Here is a 16,194-nt window from a genome sequence, read left to right on the forward strand (position 1 = left end):
TTTTCAACGTTATAATAACACACACCATTGATGGGGACATTGTACAAATCTTATGCTTGATTTTGACGCCATGCGAATTTGCGAAAAGACTTACGGCCGTACGGCGTTGCGCATATCCATTATTGATATTATCAGCATGTACTTACTATTTTTAAATATTGTTAGTTCAGCTCTAGCCTGAGTTTTGACTGGGACATGTTTAGTGAAGTAAAATGAATGATGAGGCAACACATATGCATAAGTAGCTGGTAGTCCATAGCGAGTAAAATGAAATAAAACGTCAATCCCGTTGGTGTATTTTTTTCCGCCAAATCATTTGTTATCACCGGTACCAAAGCGGTGGTTCTTCAACTTCTACTTTCTCCAATCAGCGCCCATCCACAACAGCAGAAACAATGAGGGTCCTTACCAAGTGGTGATCGCCAGTTATACACAAGATGATTTATATTCGACTTCCGCATGACTGTATTATGTTTGGACAGGGCAGCGTCGGTGAGAGTGAAGGCAGCCCCCATTTTCACATGCCCATCCTTTGTTCTGCGATTTGGTTGCAGGGATAGTGACGGTGACATCTCGTACGGCCCATATTTTGTATTTTCCTCGTCCGACATGTCTTCGATTGGGAATTTCTGTATCGAGTGGCCGAGAGCTACTGCCTCATAGAGAGGCAGTTTATATGTAGACACATGTGGATCTCCACGCTGCACATTCATAGGATCTTTTCCGAATGTGTTTGATTGGGGGAATCGGCGGAGCTCGCGAGCTGCTTCCATATTTGCCATTTCCGCCTTGATTGAGCGCGGGAAGAATATCTGAGGTTCACTGCTTCGAATCAGATTACACGACTAGCAGCTATAAATGACGCACCATAAGAGTGATCCCAGAGGATACAACACAACCTATAACTGAAATAATCCCCAATAGGTCTAATCAGAAAGATGGGTTAATAACTCAAGCCTGCCAGGCACGGTGGAGTTGCATACCAGTGGCAAACCTAGACGATAAATTTAGCGTATGACGTTAGCATATTTCAGACGCAGGCACACAACACACGCACATGTTATCATTGATGTGCTGATGCGGTCTGACACCATCGATGCCCAATATTACCAACGGAACTGTGAAGAGAAACCGAAAAAAGACCCGGATACACTTCCATGTACCACATGTAAGTCGAGTAATGATATCACATCTACGCAAAGCTTACGTTGAGCTCGTGAAACTTTGTAAGTTTAACCATTGTATTCGTATCAACATCGGCTTGTTTCTGAAGAGAGTGGTCAGACCAGAACATATTCTTGCCGATCGAAATGAACTAACCAGGCTCTCGAGGAATGTGGGGAATGTCCACAAAATCGGAAGAAACCATATTGTCAAAGAAAAGCTTCCGAGACTCCCAGCCAAGAATGTGTAAGCCTCGCACTAGTAAAAGCTTACAATTTTGGTTTGATATTCAAACATGTAAATGACAGACCTTGTAGGGGTCCTCCCGCGTGAAAACCGTTACAAGGGGCATATAAATGACTGCGACTATAGATCCTGTCGCCCATATTTTGAAATATAGGCTGCGGAACCAATCTTGTTTCGCAGAGCTAGAGCGAATCAGGAAAAGCCAAAAACACAGCTCTACGAGGAGAAAATTGAGTCTCAACTCAAATGTCAAGGCGTGAAAGATAAACCTTCTAGGTGTGTTACCCTTAGTCGAAACGTGAGCCGGTGTCGGTGAATATCGGTTGGGTAGACTCACATCTCTAATGCCCAACCAATTGAGAGAGACAGGTACAGAGGGAGTATTGCGCTTTGTGCACTGTCGCGCCAAAGCTCATACGGAGTGGGCATGACTTTGAAAATTTGGCGTCAGCGGGAGATGTCAAAGTTGCCGATTGGGCTCACTCACTACCCATCCCGGGAATAACAGTGAAACCATAACTGTATTTGATGATGGAGAAACCCATAGCGTAGATTGCGATAAACGGAATACTGGTTAAATAGGAATACTGTGAGATTATGTGAGTGATAAAATAGAAAAGAAGGAAACCGTAACGCACCGTCATGACCCGCTTGAATGTGCCAGAACGCGGTCCATGATTCCACCTGTACAGATGTAGTTCAATAGGGCACTCGTAAATTATGTGTGCAACAATCCACCAACCTCAGACATTTGAAACGATCAAAGGACCAGAGATGATAAACTAAAAAGGATTCAAACTAAACCAAATGGATGTCAGTATTTCTTCCATTGAACAATCGAACACTAGACAGACCATAATTGTAAGCACTGCCCATATAAGATTGACGGCTGGACTCAAGTGGGCCATGATTCAAAGGCGAGCAAGGGAGGATAAGCGGAAAGAAGAAGAGGAGGCCAGCCTGAGTATGAGAGTTGCGCGAAACAATGACTCGGATGGAGACCTATATAGTGCGTAAGTAAAGTCTCGCTCACACCCGGAAGAGAAAGGATCGCGAAACAGAAGCGAGTTTGTTTAGGAGGCACGGTACATATTAATATATGACATTATCGCAACACCACCCGTTGTGGCACGTTCCTGCTGACCACGGGACGATGATCTAAGAGTATATGGTAAGTGATGACAGGTACTAAGGTTGTGGTACCTGTAACGAGTCCGGGCCCGGGAGTGGCTAGTACTATTTGTTTGCGATCAGCGCTCAGCACAGGTTCAATTATAGCCTGGCAAGTCAAGGCTGATTCAACGAACCAATGCGGAGCTCATTCAGTCCTGTACCATGTGGTAGGCGGCAATCGTCATCGCGGGGTAAGTCTGAGAAAATAAAAATTTCAGGCTCGGCGATAGTGGCAAACTACCGGGCCGTCGGATCTCGGTAAGATGATGATTGGGTGGTGAATGAATCTATCATTTTCTAAATCTTTCATGTACAATGGCTACATGGCCGCTGCCCACAGACGATGACAAGGAAAACCTCCTCCTCTCATGTCGATACGATGATCTCGACGACGTACAAGGTTTCGTAACAAAATTCGGCTCAGACGCCCTCTCCAGTGTCCGAGACGACAACGGAAACACTGTGCTACACATGACATGCGGGAATGGACACATAGGTGAGACGCGATCACATCTCCATAGCACGAGAACTGATTCGCGTAAGGCATCTCGTAGACGTGCTGGATTACCTTCTTCCTCTTGTCTCCCCTTCCGTCCTGTCTGCACAAAATAGCGCCGGCTCCACTGCCTTGCACTGGGCAGCGCTGAACCAGCATCTCGAAGTAGCACAGAAGCTGGTTCAGTTTACTGGGGCAGATCTGATTGATATAAAAAATACCGCAGGACGATCACCCTTGGGGGAAGCTGAAATGATTGGATGGGATGAGGGCGCAAGGTGGCTTGTGCAGGAGATGAAACTCGACGAAACAAGCCAACATGACGTCAATGATAACGAAGAAGATGGCCCCATGGCCATGGACGCTGCACAGGATATAGAAGTAGAGATCCAAGATGCGGATGGCCAGGTGGCAAAGATGACGATAAGCGGCGGCGCAACCACCTGATTGTTTTGAATCCAAGCAGGTTTGGTATATCCATGCCACGTGCGAGTACTGTCTTATAATATCACACAGCCATCACGTAGGATCTTGATTCAGTCGGGTGCATATGAAACACAGAAGCGCTCTGCCAAGTCTGGCAACGAGCCTGAGCATTTCACTTTTGGACGAGTACGACTTTCTGAATTCTATAGGTCGCGTGAACGATAACATGGTGATGGCCGGGTTGAAATCTCCGTAGAACAGTGCCATGGAATTGGACTTCATCAAACTCATCTCATAATTTGAGCAACACAACCTGATCATGAAGTTTAGGCGTTCGATCCTAATACGCTACGTCTTCTTGAATCTTCGCGCGATAAACGTAGGACATTGCATGATATAGAATGGAAACGCCCAGGGTCGCATAGCCAAATGTCACCTATGACACAGCACAGCACGAGTCCACAACTATCAAAATTACCATGTGGTTACTGCACAAATCAAATACATGGGGGAAACTGGAAAGAAAACACATCGAAATTCACGTAACATTCAAGGGGTAAAACTCCATCTTCATCACGTTCCGAACGTTTCACATCGACGGTGATCGTCCTTCCACAGGCCATGACAATGCTGCTGCGGAGAGGTGTGAGCGTGTAGTTGACATCCCTCTTCACCATCTTTCAGCGTCCATTGTCCCGCTGCATGCTTCTCCGTTACGTTACGTGACAACCAGTCGTCTGGGTTTGCCGTTCTACAATTTGATTTTGCATACCACGACTTCTCGTTTCCAAATTCATCAATATGTGCAAATTCGTTTGGTGGAGGATTGGCCAAGAAAAGCGCACCACGCTTCCACGCGACTGCTTCCGAAGTGGGAGAGGGAAATTCGCGTGGTGCAAACGGACTCCAAGGAGACAAGGTAGACGAACGAGACCTTGTTTCCAGCATAGGCGACGAAAATCCAGATCTCACGCGTTCCGAACGACGTGGCATGGGCTTTGTCTGCTGTGAGACAGTGTAGACGAGCTCGCCGGCCACACGTCGTTGCGGAGGAACATACTTTGCATAGGCGCCCGAGCGCAGGGTCAGCCCGGGGAAGCTGCATCGACATTCGTCAGAGAACGTGTATTATCCGTTCAGGTTGACATACCTGTCAGCTTGATTGGAGGCCAACGCCGGCGTCCCCGGCTTTGTTACGAGATTATCGTCATGGGGCTGAACTTGCGTCTCACAGGAATTGGGCTGTGAGGTGTGGGCACACGGCGTCTTTCGCGTAGCTACAGACCAGGAAGCAGGACGAGATGCGGACCCACTGGAAAGGTTCCTGTCGGGCTGGTCGCCATCAGTGGCGGTGGTTTGAGACAGGTGAAGTATAGTCCTGGCACCCTTTGGTTTAAGCGGCTCTAAAGTCGTAAAAGCGGCGGTGACTCTCAATCTCTCTTGCACAGCTGTCTCCCAGAACGAATCTGGTCCGTCGGATTTGCGTTCCGACTCAGTTGACAGACTGTAGTCCGGTTTAACCTTGGTACCGACAAGTCCATTTGATGAATGTTGACTGCCTCTGCTAGAAGGCACCGGCGTGCTGGCACTCCGGCGATGCATATCGAATGGCGTAGCTGTGTGTTCTGAATCACAAAGAGAATCGCACTCTAATATATTATCGCGTCTGGAAGTCGACGGTGAAGGACGGGAAGTAGCGTGATTCTCGTTCTTGTTAATGGGTTGTTGTGAAGATAATCTGAGAGCCAATTGATCCCCTGGAGACTCGCTGCAGAAAGACCCTTCCTCGCAGCTGGAATCACTATCTTCCTCGAGATCGGCACCGATACCAGCCGTCTGAGACCAGCTTCGCTTTTTGGGAACCATCGATGAAAAAGAAGTTTGGCTACTCGAGACGGAAAGATGCCCATCATGGTTGGGCCTTGCAGGTATAGTCATTTGAAGGTCGCCATCGCAAGTTGCATCATCACGCTTGCGAGCTGGCCAACGTACATCGTGCGTTCTTGGTTTTTCGCGAGATACGGTCTCAGCCAGTGGCGGGAAGTTGCGAACGAGATGCGCCGGACATAAGGGTTGACGTGGGTCCTCAGGCTTAGCATTGTGGATGTCTAGTTCGAAACCTGCGGAGCTCGACGATTTGAGTGCAGGTGAGACGTCCAGGGACGCCGGATCGTTGCAGGACACAAACTCTTGACTCAGTGTGCGTTCGGTATCGCTATTTTCGTTAGCTGTTTCACGTGGCAATACACATCGATTGTTATATAGGTGTAGGGCTGCGCCAATATTTTTGGGACTGTCCAGATCCTCATGTAAGGCATGTATGTCGGGAGCTCGCAAGATGTCCTGTTGTGTAGCAAGCAAACCTGAATCGCTGTTGAACGTTTCTTGGTCGGGAGTGATGCATACGCTCTCGGTCCCGGATAGCTCGAGTGAAACAGCTGCACTTAGAGATTCGCTGTCACTGCCGAAAATGGTTTCGAGGCTACCCCACGATGGGAGAGCCAGTAGATGAATTTTGTTTTTAAACTGGAGGCAAGTGACAGAACACAGACATATGAGACTAAGGTTGAGGGTAACCAAGACCAGGATGCTGCAAAAACCACTGTTGAAATAAATTAACTGGTTAGAGTGAAGCAAAACTAATCTAAATGTCAGTAGAGGTAACCACAGTCTGGAGTATGGCCTGACCTAGAGAATCCACGAAGTTTGACAAGTAGTGTTTGTGCTGGGAAATCAAGAGTGCATATGTGAGAGTGAAGGATGATGGAGGAGGATGGTGGTCATGAGCAGAGACACGACTGCTTCTATTGCTCGAGGCGAATCCGGCGGGAAGATAGTTTGCCGGAGGATTTGGCCACAGGAAGTTGTGTCTCTCGAGGACCGTAGAGTCTCCGTCGATGCTCCGAACAGAACTGAAGGGATCCAGGGTCGCCAGCAAAGGTGACCATTGGAATAGTTTGAGAAGGGCTAATAACGAATATCGCAAGAAGAAAGTCATGGAACTGAACGCAACAAACGAAAGAAATATTGCATGATCCCTCGCCGATGCAACTTATGTTGCATTTGTTTGTTCGTATTGTTTGAAAGGGCCTTGGGGATTTTGCCGGTATCATACAATTCGTACCCCGTGCTGCTGCACCCTGCAAGGAATTCTGGTGCAAATGAATCTTGGTCACCATGATTGCAGTACTCGGGGAGACCTTCACATGGGTCCCATCGATCTTGGTGTGTGCCAGCATCTTTTCCCCATTGTTCAGAGTCCCTGCACCTGCGGCCGACGAGAGTTCGAACGTTCGCTGTTCAAGTCGAAGGTCAAGCCAGGCGGCCTGGAGTATCGCATTTGCTTCCTCTTCAGGAGTAGGAACAGAGTCCGTCCATGTCAAGTGCTGCTGAGCGATGTTCAGTCAAAATATTTTTGGCCAACTCCTGAGCCCTAGGCATTGGCTACGCTACAATACATAATTTGTAATACCACTTTGAAATTTTATTCTTGCTGATGATTTGAAAATGTTTCAGCAAAGTGGGAGGATAATATGAGTCTCATCCGACGTTATGCACTAGACTACTTCTTTGTGCAATAGGTTTGGGCCACATGTCGGCCGCCCCCCTCACTCCTTCATGACATTTCTCATCTATATTGAGAAGGCTCAATCTGCAAACCTCAGGCTACCATTTTCGATTAAAACGTATCAGCAAGGATCCGAAAAGCTGGAGATGATCCCCAACTATAACCGGGAATTTATTGGCAAACAGGTGACGGGCTTGGACGTGCGGGGTGGACAGGCATGTTTCGAAGGACGAGAATGTAAGTCACAATATAGAATCACTACAGATACTCTTTCTAATAGTGGCCATCAAACGCCGATAATACAGCATCGCCGAACTCTTCGGCTATCGACGCCTTGCGATCATGTTGCAACTCCAGGTGAGTAAGTCATCTCTTTGTACCGGCATCATCCTGACGCGCCTAACCATTACCTGTTGCCTTTCTAGTACGTGCCACCTATATCACATCGCAATGGCAATGGGCACTGCGTCACGACGAAACTATAGCATCCCTAATACTCACCATAACCAACCGCGCCTGCTCCCTCTCCCTCCGTATCTCAAACTCAGGTTCTGTCCCATCGAGTTGCGCGTACGACGGCCAAGGGCTGTTTCGAAGCTTGCACATGGATTGCGCGTGGTATATCTGCGAGTATCACATCAACACACAACGACCCTGAGACAAGGAATATGTCCACAGACCTGTTGAGTCATATCTCTCAATGCTAAGTTTTGACATGTAGCAGCTCTTCCTCTCGGTTGGACCACACGTTTTATTGGGAACCACACTTTCAAACCTCAAGATTAAATGTTATGAAGGCTGTGGGCAAAGTCCACAGCACGAAAGTGGGCAGTTGTCTAAGCAAACGAACAAAAGTGTTAGTGGCATGGTGAGTGGCGCGCGCTTTGCTTCGTCCACAGTTGCTTGTACACTAAGTTTTTGCTTAAATACCTCTTGCAAAGATGAGAAGGCCATCACTCGCTCCTCTCATTCGCATTCTAAAATTCTAGCTTGCATAGGATAGCTCTAGGAATTCTATACTTTGCTTATTGTATAAACATGGAAATGGGTGCGGCACGTTACAACCCCATGGACGCACAGCGTTTCGACCCCCTGCGACGCACCAACATGGTCAGTATTTCCTTTGATTTCATTACCTTGCGTTTTCTTAACATTATTTCCGCCTCCGTTCCATTTTTTCAGAGACTCATCTCGCTTTTCAAAACCGGCAGTTCAAATTTGATGACGAGGCAGGACCCTTGCATCAGGACTGAGCAAACGAGCACGAGTGATGCATGGCGGAACCACAAGGTTGTATTTGATCCTGTCGAGAGGAAAGGTCCTGATTCCGAGGGGTCGCGCCCATCCCTTACGGACACATGCTCCACTTCCCCTACGCCTATCGACGTATACCACCCCGCTGACCTCGTTGTCACACGTACCATCATCCATCCTAATCCCAATCCCCATCGTGGTCCTACTCGTATGCTATCTCGCACACAGATGGTGTTCAAACGGATGTTCTCGCGCTCGCTGTCTCCCACAAGCACATACTCTCCCTCTCCATCTTCTTCATCATCTGCGTCACCCCGATCCACTCCCCCTCCGCGCTTCAAGGGCCTGGTGCTCAACTGTTTCAGCACATCCTCGGCTTTCGATAGCGATGTCGATGATATGGAAATGTACAGGAGGGAGAGGCCTGCGTTGCTGGTGATTGTTAAGGAGACAAAGGAAAGATATGAGGATGATCAGGCGTTTAAGGAGATCGTGGGGAGTGTCATTCCTGCTGCCGGTGTGAGGGGCGGCCGTTGAGCTTGGTCTTTGCATGTCGTGGGTTAGATGCTTGTGAATGGGTTTGCTGTAGTTCTGGACGCCCTATTGCATATATACATATTGTAACGCTAATTATTGACAACATCTGGGGACTGTCTGTACACTTTCATTTATGTGTATTTTATAGTAACTTGGTTGTCATCTATCTTGTATGTGCTTGTGTTCACTATGCGAGTGAGTGTTGCGTGATCAGAAGTGGGAGTTCAACGTTCAACGCTTGAACGTTCAAATTTCAATGTTCAACTGCAAAATCGGCTTCCATATCAAGTCACAAGTAGTAGACAATGTCACATGAAGCTGGATGTGTTATCTGATGTTCAAAAAAGACATACACAATTACAATATGTCTAGCGTCCTAATGTCCGTCGTGTCGTGCACAGATGTCATATATTTGACTTGTGCAATGATATCGTGATCCGATGTGATCCTCTTGTATACCCCACTGCGCTGCCGGGCTAGCAAAAATGCGCCGAACAGCTGTCCGAGGCAATCGATCAATCACAATGTCTGCAAAGTAAGATTTTGAAATCAGTCAACTCCTCTTCTCCAGGCGAGCCGTCAAGAGACTCAAACTCAGACCAGCCTCTCAAGCTTTCTGCATCGTCCGAGTCTGCGAAGTCAGACAGCTCGAGGAGGTGACGATCCCAAGGACGGACAAGTAAGAACGTCCGTCGAGTTGGTTTGAGCCACGAGAATTGTATCAGTTTCTCTTTGGTGGTGATCAGCGGATCATCAAGCCCGTCCACCTTTCCGTATGTGATCAAGGGGGTGCCTGATTGAAAATAACCCATATTGACTTGCCGCTTCAGCATTAACTGCAATAGAAGACTGAGCCAAACGCGAACAGGATCTGGTCGACTAACCATTTTTCAGTGACGGAAGGGGCATGCCATGGCTCAACGCTTATTGTCAGTGTTAGAGGTATTGCGCACTTTGAGCGCATCTTGTAACAAAGTAAATATTGTGACATATCGCCAAGGATGAGATAGACGAGATTCGCAGGAATTTGGGCGGTTTCAATGGTGCGTTTGATTGATAACTTTAATATTGGCCGGTACGGGAGGATTACATATGAAGGAGACACACCTCTTCCTAGTGATCCATGACATAAAATCATGCAAGGTTCAGGCCCGCATCAGCACGCGGTGCTGCTGCTACCGAACACCTTATCTCGGTTCATCGATGCTTCAGCCTGCTGCATTTCTTCCTTCGCCATCATGCGTCATTGCAGTGTGTGCAAGATCGAGTGTGAAAAGCCGCTACGATGCTCAAAATGTCAGAAAACTATGTGAGTACAAGCTGGTACGAGAGATAAAAACCTTTGATCTGACCTGTTATGGTTGGGATAGCTACTGCTCGTACGTGACAAACACCAGCGTTAGCACTTATTAGACTGGGAGTCTAACATTATGATTCTCCTCTAGCGCGGAGTGCCAGAAAGTTGACTGGAAGGTGCACAAACGCAGCGTCTGCACCAAGCCTGCCATCTTACACAAGGTGGACAAAATGATGAAAAAATGGGGCGGACCAGGGTCGACGATGGACACCATCAATAAGATGGAACAAATGGCTTGGGAAGAGCGTCGACGGAACCCGGTTCCTGTGTCGAAATGCGATGGTTGTCTTTTGCGATTCCGCGGTACTCCTCCAGATGAGGATGACGAGGACGATGTGGAGGATGTAGGAGATGCCTTCAAGCGGTGCACGACTTGTGATTACACCATTTGCGAAAATTGTACGCAACCAGATATGCAAGGTACGGTTCATGGTTTTCATCTCTCCATTTTACTACTGACTCTTTGAACCTCAGGTGTGCCATACTTTGATCGCCCACCGGGTACTTGCCGCTGCTTTAAGTCGAACTTTGGTGAAAGCTACTGCTTGTCGTCGCCCTGTTATCTTCACGGTGATGGTAGTAAGCCATACCACGGTGATCGACACCCTGATGTGGCGAGTAGTGGGTATGGTGAAGATGCATTTGAAGCAAAGGAGCGGGAATGCAGGACGTGTGGTGTGATTGCGCGATGCTTGAAGAAAGAGCATCTGAAGGATGCGGTTCCTGGCATAAATTAGCCACGTAAACTATTGCAAAACCTCACTTATGCGAAATTGCCTGTCTTCCCTTTTTCTATGTAGCTTGATACTAAGTCTTCTTGAATAACCATCATTCCAACACTACAAATAGTGGCAAATACACAGCCACCAGACAGAACTGTTTTCATGACCTTGTTCTCAACACAGAACAAACACTTGATAGTATTTTATATGCACGACGCGCCCAACAGCAGCCCGTTCCATTCGCAGCGCCATGGGTATTTGTGCGCATGCTACAAGAGCATCCTGGGAGCACATGTGGAAATCTTAGTCTACTCCCATATTCCTATCTACCTGGGTATGCTCTACATCCCTGTAGTGCTACCCATACCGAGATAGACTCGGACTCCGCCACATGCACAACAATTTCTTAGTGAATCGAAATAGTGCATCCTGTTCTCGTCCTCCGGCGCTGGAAGGAGCAATTTCTCACCTTGTTCTCGCCACTCGCTAACCTAAGCAGTCCCACTTCGCCGCCGACATCATCCACCACTCGTCGTGAAGGTCAGAGAGACGACTGCCATTTCCCGTCCGCTCCTATGTGTAGGCAACACTTTTAATGATTGGCTGATTTGTATCAGCAGGGGCTTTCTGCATCTACACCAGATGGTTCGCTAGTGTAATGCTGGCGCACCCCATATTTTGCACATGTCATATCTTCTATTCGGTTCACGAGCAGGAAGAAATCAAAGAACCTCTCTTTAGCTGCGTCGCCGTCGTCAACCTCGTGGATCCCACGTCAACTCAAACATCTACAAAGTCTTGTGGCGATAAATACAAGAGGCTCGACGGGAGCTTCTACCAAGCCTCTATCCTCACCCTGGGCCCTGGTCAAAATCCAATGCTGTCTTCACTTCTGATAGTTTCTGCCATTCTTCTCCCGATTCTTGCATCTGCAGAATACTCCTGTGACTCAGGAATAACCATGTGTTGCTCCAACACCACGACTGTGTGTCATGATCATTGATTTGGAAACGGCTTTCAAACATGCTAAATCTCAGCAGACAAACACAACAACCGCTGAAAAAATCATCGCTGCATATTCTATCAGCGAGTTTGGGTTGAGCGGTCTTATTGGCTACGGATGCAGTACTATCAACACCACGGATAATGGAAGCGTTTCAGCGTGTATCAACGAGACTGCTTGTTGCACCGGGCAGTACTATGTGAGATACCGACGCTGGTCCTGTTTTACACTAACATTCGTACATAGGGTGGTGGGATTGCTGTCAATTGTACCGCCACCGTGAGCGTGTAAAGGCGCATGAACTTTCCCCTGGAGAAACGTTGCTTTGACGCCCAATTCGAAGGAGTGTAATCTACCTCTGTTGTTTGTGCTCGAGGATCTCGTGTATTTTGAATCATGATTATGATTTATCTCCTTTCTCTTGCGTTACATTTATATCTTGCTGAATTGTTCAGACATGGAAAATCGTGATATGCTCCTATGATACAGTGCACGTTTCGATTACTTACTGCACCCACTAGCATGCAAACAACTTGTCGTCTCGTGCATGTGCAAGGATCCAGAAGGAAGTAACATGGCAAGGAATCTGTAGACAACTTAGGACTCAGGACATGGTTATACCAACTCAGCGGCTTTGAACCTACTGGACTACAACACCACATCCACAAAAAAATTCTCAGCATCGCAAATTGCCTCAATTACCATAAAGCGAAGCGTCGAGAAGGCCTTGTTTCATAAACGGCACAGAGAAAGGCGGAAGATCAAACGGATTGGTGATGGTGGCACTCAGGGCTGTTGCGAATTCCTCCCCACCAGATAGGAAGAGTTTTGGATATGCACGAGAGGGCGTTCCGGGCAGATACCAGGCGGGGTCGGTGACTTCTCCTGTCGGCGTTGAAGGTAGCAATGGCAGATCATATTGAGAGGGATGGTTGTAGGCGTAAAAATCCGCGTTAAATGGGTCATCAGGTGACGGGGAATTGGCTAGCGGCAGCGGCTGAGGCACAGGATCTTCGAGCAAATATTTGATGTGGCTGGCTTGTCCAAAAAGGCCAACCGGAGAACATAGTGGTTTGGGATGCTTCCCATCAACAGACGTGATGAATATGGTAGGTGTGACGTGTGCTTTGGCTGATGTGGAGCGAGCAAACTTGCACAGCCACCGCTTCTCCTGCAGCTGTTGTTTCAAGTTTGCAAGGTATCCAGACGCAGGCGAGTCTTTGAACTTGGCAGACCAATGGGGAGCAGGAGAGACGATCATGTCAGAAGAGGTATTCAGGGATCTGATTGGAAGGATGTTCTCCTGAAGCTTGGCATAGTGACTCTCGCCCAGCGAAAGCTTCTCTAGGGTTGCGCTAAGTTGTCGCACGATGTAATCGCCCGCCGAATGAGAACGTAGGTCAAACATGGACGGAGATGATATCAAGGGAGAGGATGCACCAGACCTGTCTGCGACAGGGTCTACAGGGGCTTTCGGAAGAAGAGCTGAAGTGGTCTTCGAAGGGCGCATACCAAACAATGAACGTGACGACTCCTCCGATGGAGCTATGCTCTGTTCAGCGGTGGTAGACTGGCTAGTAGATTGTGAGAAGGTGCGCGTATTATTGATTCCTGACAGAAGACGCGAATAGCTGGTGTCCCATTCGCAAGGCGGATGCCTGGAAGGTGACAAGCTCATATCAGATTCAGGATGGGGCGATGGGACTGAAGTAGTCTGCTGTTCACCCGCGACCTTTCCCTTCAAACGGTGGTGCCTAATGGACTTGAAAAGGTGACTAAGTTTGATGGGCGAAACATCAGTGCTTGCACCGCGGGTCTTGCGATGGCGTTGCTGCGTTTTACCAGTCTTGAGCTTGCCGAGAGAGAGAGAAGGATGTGGCATTCTGAAGATGTCGTAGAGCACAAGATCAGTAAAGGCCAAAGCGGTCACTGCTGCCTCACTATCCAACATTAGGAAGATAACTGACCAACTAAGCTAGTCATTCCAATGATTTTGGGATGGTCTAGATGTGAACATTTAGTTCTCGGCTGTCCTGGATCTATGCGGCCATCTCCTGCGGTATAAGAAGGCTAAACCCAAGTCCGAATCACACGAAACTGAGGAAATCTCAGTGCAAATATGTTTATGGTGCACATCGCAGGACCAAGTTGGCCTTCTACCATACATGTGATTGCTAGCCAACCTACTTGGTCCTTGATACCGCATGCTCGAGTTTTTAAGAGTAGTGGTGAGAAGAAGAAGCAGGTCAGGGGATTTAGCCGACTCTTGCCAGGTACCCGGTATTCTACGACTCTGGGCCAGTCTGGGGCTCAAACTTCTGGTTCCTAACACCCACATCTATGCCCCATGTTGGATTCCCTTTACTCAAATGCTTGCATCTGGTCACTGGATGTGTTATGTCAACGTCACCTCGACTCTGTCCTTGAAGCTTGAAGGTCCGTTTTAGTCCTTGACTTCATAGGCAAGGTCGGACGGCATCAACGTGCTCAAACTTCAGAGCACTTACTACTCTTTGTGAGGCGTGAAAGACAACAAAGGGATCTTCAGGAGCAATAGCCTTTCATGAACGTTGCATTGACAATCGTTTGAAGCTCCGTCTGTATTGTATATAAACACTGTCTTCACTTCTGTCGTTCCCAATATTTACTGAACATACTTTCTACCATACCCAAGATGCCCGACGTAACAGTAATCAATAACCTTAGTGAAGAAATCCATGTTGCTTTCTTCGTAGGCGTACCCGCCAATTGGAAAAATCACCTCAAGCCCGGAGAACGTTGGACAACGCACCTAGCCAGCCTCCCGCTTCACTTTGAAGCACGCTCTGTGACCGGGAATCGCGAGTTCAGCCACAACGAATCCATGGAGATGCTTGCAACCATCGGAGGCACTTGCGCTGCTGGTACTGCTGCTTCGGTAGTTTCAGCAGGTGCATTGTTTGCCAGTGACATGCTTGCTGGCATACCCGTGGTTTCGGTGCCACTTATGGCTGCTGCGAGTGCTGGTGAATTTTGAGGTATTTTTTGAATGTCATGATGTTGATGTTGTCCTTTGACTCCAGGTGGCACGAAATACGGTGAGTGGGGTGCAGATGTGAGGAAGTGCACTGCGAGGGTGTGGGTGCCGCTGTGGGACCAGCCGCAGTATTCAGTTAGAGTGGTTGATGGGAGGTGTGTTCTGTGGGATGTCGATGCTGATAGAGTGGTCTGATAGCTATGGCTGACGAGCTGTATGACTGACTCTCATGATGCACGTTCCATTTGTAAGTCAAATATTGTCATTGTACATATCAGTAGCTAGCCAGGTCCAGGGCCTGCATGAAAAACTACGCCAACGTCCTGTTGGTAACTCTATAGTAGAGTTTAGTAACGCCTATTGCATAAATTTGGCTCTTCCAAAATGCACCGAGATAGTCTTGGATGACACAGGCAAGTACATCTTCCCACGCCGAACCTTGTCGATATCGCCTTCAGCGACCAGGTATCCGAGTTGCCACCTCTGATTACTCCGTTACTCCCATTCTACAAGTGTCATACACATCTGCCATATCTCCGTTATCCGCTCTCCTCCAACACTACACATTTGAAGGACACGCGCAGCTGCTGGACCATTCTCAACGGCTACTCGTTGATAATCCTACCCACCGCTCAGCCCATCTTCGTTCCTTGTCATGTCACTGCATCACCCGCATCATCATGCCTGGTAACTTAGAGGGACCGGTATATCAGACTGGAAGAGCTTAGGTGAGTCGCTCTATATCATCTTCATGTGCAACAGAATACCTGGTTGCACCTTACTTGCCATGGTAAGCAATTTTCATTTCATAATGGGATATGAACTCTGACGCAGCTCGTATACTGTGTATCTATCAGCATGAAATATCACTGTCGGCGATGATTAGACGCCCAACGAAGTCATCCAGCATGCAACTGGACTGCGATTTTCACGGTTCGAGGACGTTGTTGGCACTCTGTGGGAGGTCGAGGACGCTGTCGCGAAACACGTCGTCGAATCGATTTGTACGAGAATACGTTCAAGGACTTGGAGAATGGTGTTGTCACGGACTCAACAAAGCGGCCCAGGGACTCGAGCATGTTACATGCTTCCAAGAAGAAAATGCTCGGGAAAAGAATTGTTTTCATTGGTATTGGTATTGGTGCGTAGTTGTATTGCTGTCGTCTGTTACCGGTAATTGATCATGAATTCTCTATTCTAGTGTACAAATTACCTACATACTCTTGTACTTT

The 16,194-nt window shown here is 47.9% G+C and overlaps 10 protein-coding genes across 10 annotated transcripts; 6 read left to right on the forward strand and 4 right to left on the reverse strand.

Annotated features, from left to right (window-relative positions):
* Positions 1–74: 74 nt before the first annotated feature.
* F5891DRAFT_1224516 (uncharacterized protein) lies at positions 75–2,318 on the reverse strand (the record flags this gene model as incomplete). Its single annotated transcript, XM_041369480.1, has 13 exons — positions 75–354; positions 410–812; positions 868–926; positions 1,047–1,152; positions 1,208–1,267; positions 1,321–1,422; positions 1,475–1,626; positions 1,680–1,696; positions 1,748–1,841; positions 1,898–1,997; positions 2,049–2,094; positions 2,153–2,208; positions 2,265–2,318. The coding sequence occupies 13 exons, from the start codon at positions 2,316–2,318 to the stop codon at positions 323–325; spliced, it is 1,281 nt and encodes a 426-aa protein (XP_041226537.1). The 3' UTR covers positions 75–322.
* A 158-nt stretch (positions 2,319–2,476) lies between these two features.
* F5891DRAFT_275015 (ankyrin repeat-containing domain protein) lies at positions 2,477–3,562 on the forward strand. The gene is made up of 2 exons (XM_041371170.1): positions 2,477–3,079; positions 3,138–3,562. Exons 1-2 carry the CDS (start codon positions 2,899–2,901, stop codon positions 3,524–3,526), a joined length of 570 nt encoding a protein of 189 aa, XP_041226538.1. The 5' UTR covers positions 2,477–2,898; the 3' UTR covers positions 3,527–3,562.
* A 390-nt stretch (positions 3,563–3,952) lies between these two features.
* Positions 3,953–6,550, reverse strand: F5891DRAFT_274894 (uncharacterized protein). The gene is made up of 3 exons (XM_041371169.1): positions 6,194–6,550; positions 4,656–6,144; positions 3,953–4,604 (listed from the first exon to the last, which is right to left on the reverse strand). Exons 1-3 carry the CDS (start codon positions 6,501–6,503, stop codon positions 4,079–4,081), a joined length of 2,325 nt encoding a protein of 774 aa, XP_041226539.1. The 5' UTR covers positions 6,504–6,550; the 3' UTR covers positions 3,953–4,078.
* Positions 6,551–7,068: 518 nt separating this feature from the next.
* F5891DRAFT_275112 (uncharacterized protein) lies at positions 7,069–7,936 on the forward strand. The gene is made up of 3 exons (XM_041371171.1): positions 7,069–7,310; positions 7,379–7,430; positions 7,499–7,936. Exons 1-3 carry the CDS (start codon positions 7,124–7,126, stop codon positions 7,758–7,760), a joined length of 501 nt encoding a protein of 166 aa, XP_041226540.1. The 5' UTR covers positions 7,069–7,123; the 3' UTR covers positions 7,761–7,936.
* Positions 7,937–9,041, forward strand: F5891DRAFT_275113 (uncharacterized protein). The gene is made up of 2 exons (XM_041371172.1): positions 7,937–8,183; positions 8,256–9,041. Exons 1-2 carry the CDS (start codon positions 8,112–8,114, stop codon positions 8,862–8,864), a joined length of 681 nt encoding a protein of 226 aa, XP_041226541.1. The 5' UTR covers positions 7,937–8,111; the 3' UTR covers positions 8,865–9,041.
* A 266-nt stretch (positions 9,042–9,307) lies between these two features.
* Positions 9,308–10,058, reverse strand: F5891DRAFT_275174 (uncharacterized protein). The gene is made up of 2 exons (XM_041371173.1): positions 9,972–10,058; positions 9,308–9,924 (listed from the first exon to the last, which is right to left on the reverse strand). The coding sequence occupies exon 2, from the start codon at positions 9,749–9,751 to the stop codon at positions 9,380–9,382; it is 372 nt and encodes a 123-aa protein (XP_041226542.1). The 5' UTR covers positions 9,752–9,924; positions 9,972–10,058; the 3' UTR covers positions 9,308–9,379.
* Positions 10,059–10,424: 366 nt separating this feature from the next.
* F5891DRAFT_1188065 (uncharacterized protein) lies at positions 10,425–10,958 on the forward strand (the record flags this gene model as incomplete). The annotated part of the gene is made up of 2 exons (XM_041366941.1): positions 10,425–10,641; positions 10,696–10,958. The coding sequence occupies 2 exons, from the start codon at positions 10,425–10,427 to the stop codon at positions 10,956–10,958; spliced, it is 480 nt and encodes a 159-aa protein (XP_041226543.1).
* Positions 10,959–11,420: 462 nt separating this feature from the next.
* Positions 11,421–12,439, forward strand: F5891DRAFT_275221 (uncharacterized protein). Its single transcript, XM_041371175.1, has 4 exons — positions 11,421–11,483; positions 11,564–11,928; positions 11,984–12,145; positions 12,193–12,439. The coding sequence occupies exons 2-4, from the start codon at positions 11,602–11,604 to the stop codon at positions 12,235–12,237; spliced, it is 534 nt and encodes a 177-aa protein (XP_041226544.1). The 5' UTR covers positions 11,421–11,483; positions 11,564–11,601; the 3' UTR covers positions 12,238–12,439.
* Positions 12,440–12,640: 201 nt separating this feature from the next.
* Positions 12,641–13,897, reverse strand: F5891DRAFT_1188066 (uncharacterized protein; the record flags this gene model as incomplete). The annotated part of the gene is made up of 1 exon (XM_041366942.1): positions 12,641–13,897. The coding sequence occupies one exon, from the start codon at positions 13,895–13,897 to the stop codon at positions 12,641–12,643; it is 1,257 nt and encodes a 418-aa protein (XP_041226545.1).
* Positions 13,898–14,507: 610 nt separating this feature from the next.
* On the forward strand, positions 14,508–15,282 carry F5891DRAFT_275218 (uncharacterized protein). Its single transcript, XM_041371174.1, has 2 exons — positions 14,508–14,951; positions 15,009–15,282. The coding sequence occupies exons 1-2, from the start codon at positions 14,621–14,623 to the stop codon at positions 15,155–15,157; spliced, it is 480 nt and encodes a 159-aa protein (XP_041226546.1). The 5' UTR covers positions 14,508–14,620; the 3' UTR covers positions 15,158–15,282.
* Positions 15,283–16,194: the final 912 nt, after the last annotated feature.

This window comes from Suillus fuscotomentosus, assembly GCF_016647785.1.
Source record: "Suillus fuscotomentosus strain FC203 chromosome Unknown F5891scaffold_24, whole genome shotgun sequence".
NCBI lineage: Eukaryota > Fungi > Basidiomycota > Agaricomycetes > Boletales > Suillaceae > Suillus > Suillus fuscotomentosus.

Bases quoted from the DNA above. Each gene is read 5' to 3' on its own strand.
- F5891DRAFT_275174 (XM_041371173.1), bottom strand. From the start codon at position 9,751: ATGGTTAGTCGACCAGATCCTGTTCGCGTTTGGCTCAGTCTTCTATTG.
- F5891DRAFT_275112 (XM_041371171.1), top strand. From the start codon at position 7,124: ATGACATTTCTCATCTATATTGAGAAGGCTCAATCTGCAAACCTCAGG. The intron at 7,311-7,378 runs GTAAGTCACAAT...CCGATAATACAG, and splicing joins ATGTTTCGAAGGACGAGAAT to CATCGCCGAACTCTTCGGCT. The intron at 7,431-7,498 runs GTGAGTAAGTCA...TTGCCTTTCTAG, and splicing joins CGATCATGTTGCAACTCCAG to TACGTGCCACCTATATCACA.
- F5891DRAFT_275015 (XM_041371170.1), top strand. From the start codon at position 2,899: ATGGCTACATGGCCGCTGCCCACAGACGATGACAAGGAAAACCTCCTC. The intron at 3,080-3,137 runs GTGAGACGCGAT...GGCATCTCGTAG, and splicing joins ATGCGGGAATGGACACATAG to ACGTGCTGGATTACCTTCTT.
- F5891DRAFT_275221 (XM_041371175.1), top strand. From the start codon at position 11,602: ATGCTGGCGCACCCCATATTTTGCACATGTCATATCTTCTATTCGGTT. The intron at 11,929-11,983 runs GTGTGTCATGAT...AAATCTCAGCAG, and splicing joins GTTGCTCCAACACCACGACT to ACAAACACAACAACCGCTGA. The intron at 12,146-12,192 runs GTGAGATACCGA...ATTCGTACATAG, and splicing joins GTTGCACCGGGCAGTACTAT to GGTGGTGGGATTGCTGTCAA.
- F5891DRAFT_274894 (XM_041371169.1), bottom strand. From the start codon at position 6,503: ATGACTTTCTTCTTGCGATATTCGTTATTAGCCCTTCTCAAACTATTC. The intron at 6,145-6,193 runs GTCAGGCCATAC...CATTTAGATTAG, and splicing joins AAACTTCGTGGATTCTCTAG to TTTTGCTTCACTCTAACCAG. The intron at 4,605-4,655 runs GTATGTCAACCT...ATGTCGATGCAG, and splicing joins GCCTCCAATCAAGCTGACAG to CTTCCCCGGGCTGACCCTGC.
- F5891DRAFT_275218 (XM_041371174.1), top strand. From the start codon at position 14,621: ATGCCCGACGTAACAGTAATCAATAACCTTAGTGAAGAAATCCATGTT. The intron at 14,952-15,008 runs GTGAATTTTGAG...CTTTGACTCCAG, and splicing joins TATGGCTGCTGCGAGTGCTG to GTGGCACGAAATACGGTGAG.
- F5891DRAFT_275113 (XM_041371172.1), top strand. From the start codon at position 8,112: ATGGAAATGGGTGCGGCACGTTACAACCCCATGGACGCACAGCGTTTC. The intron at 8,184-8,255 runs GTCAGTATTTCC...CCATTTTTTCAG, and splicing joins CCCTGCGACGCACCAACATG to AGACTCATCTCGCTTTTCAA.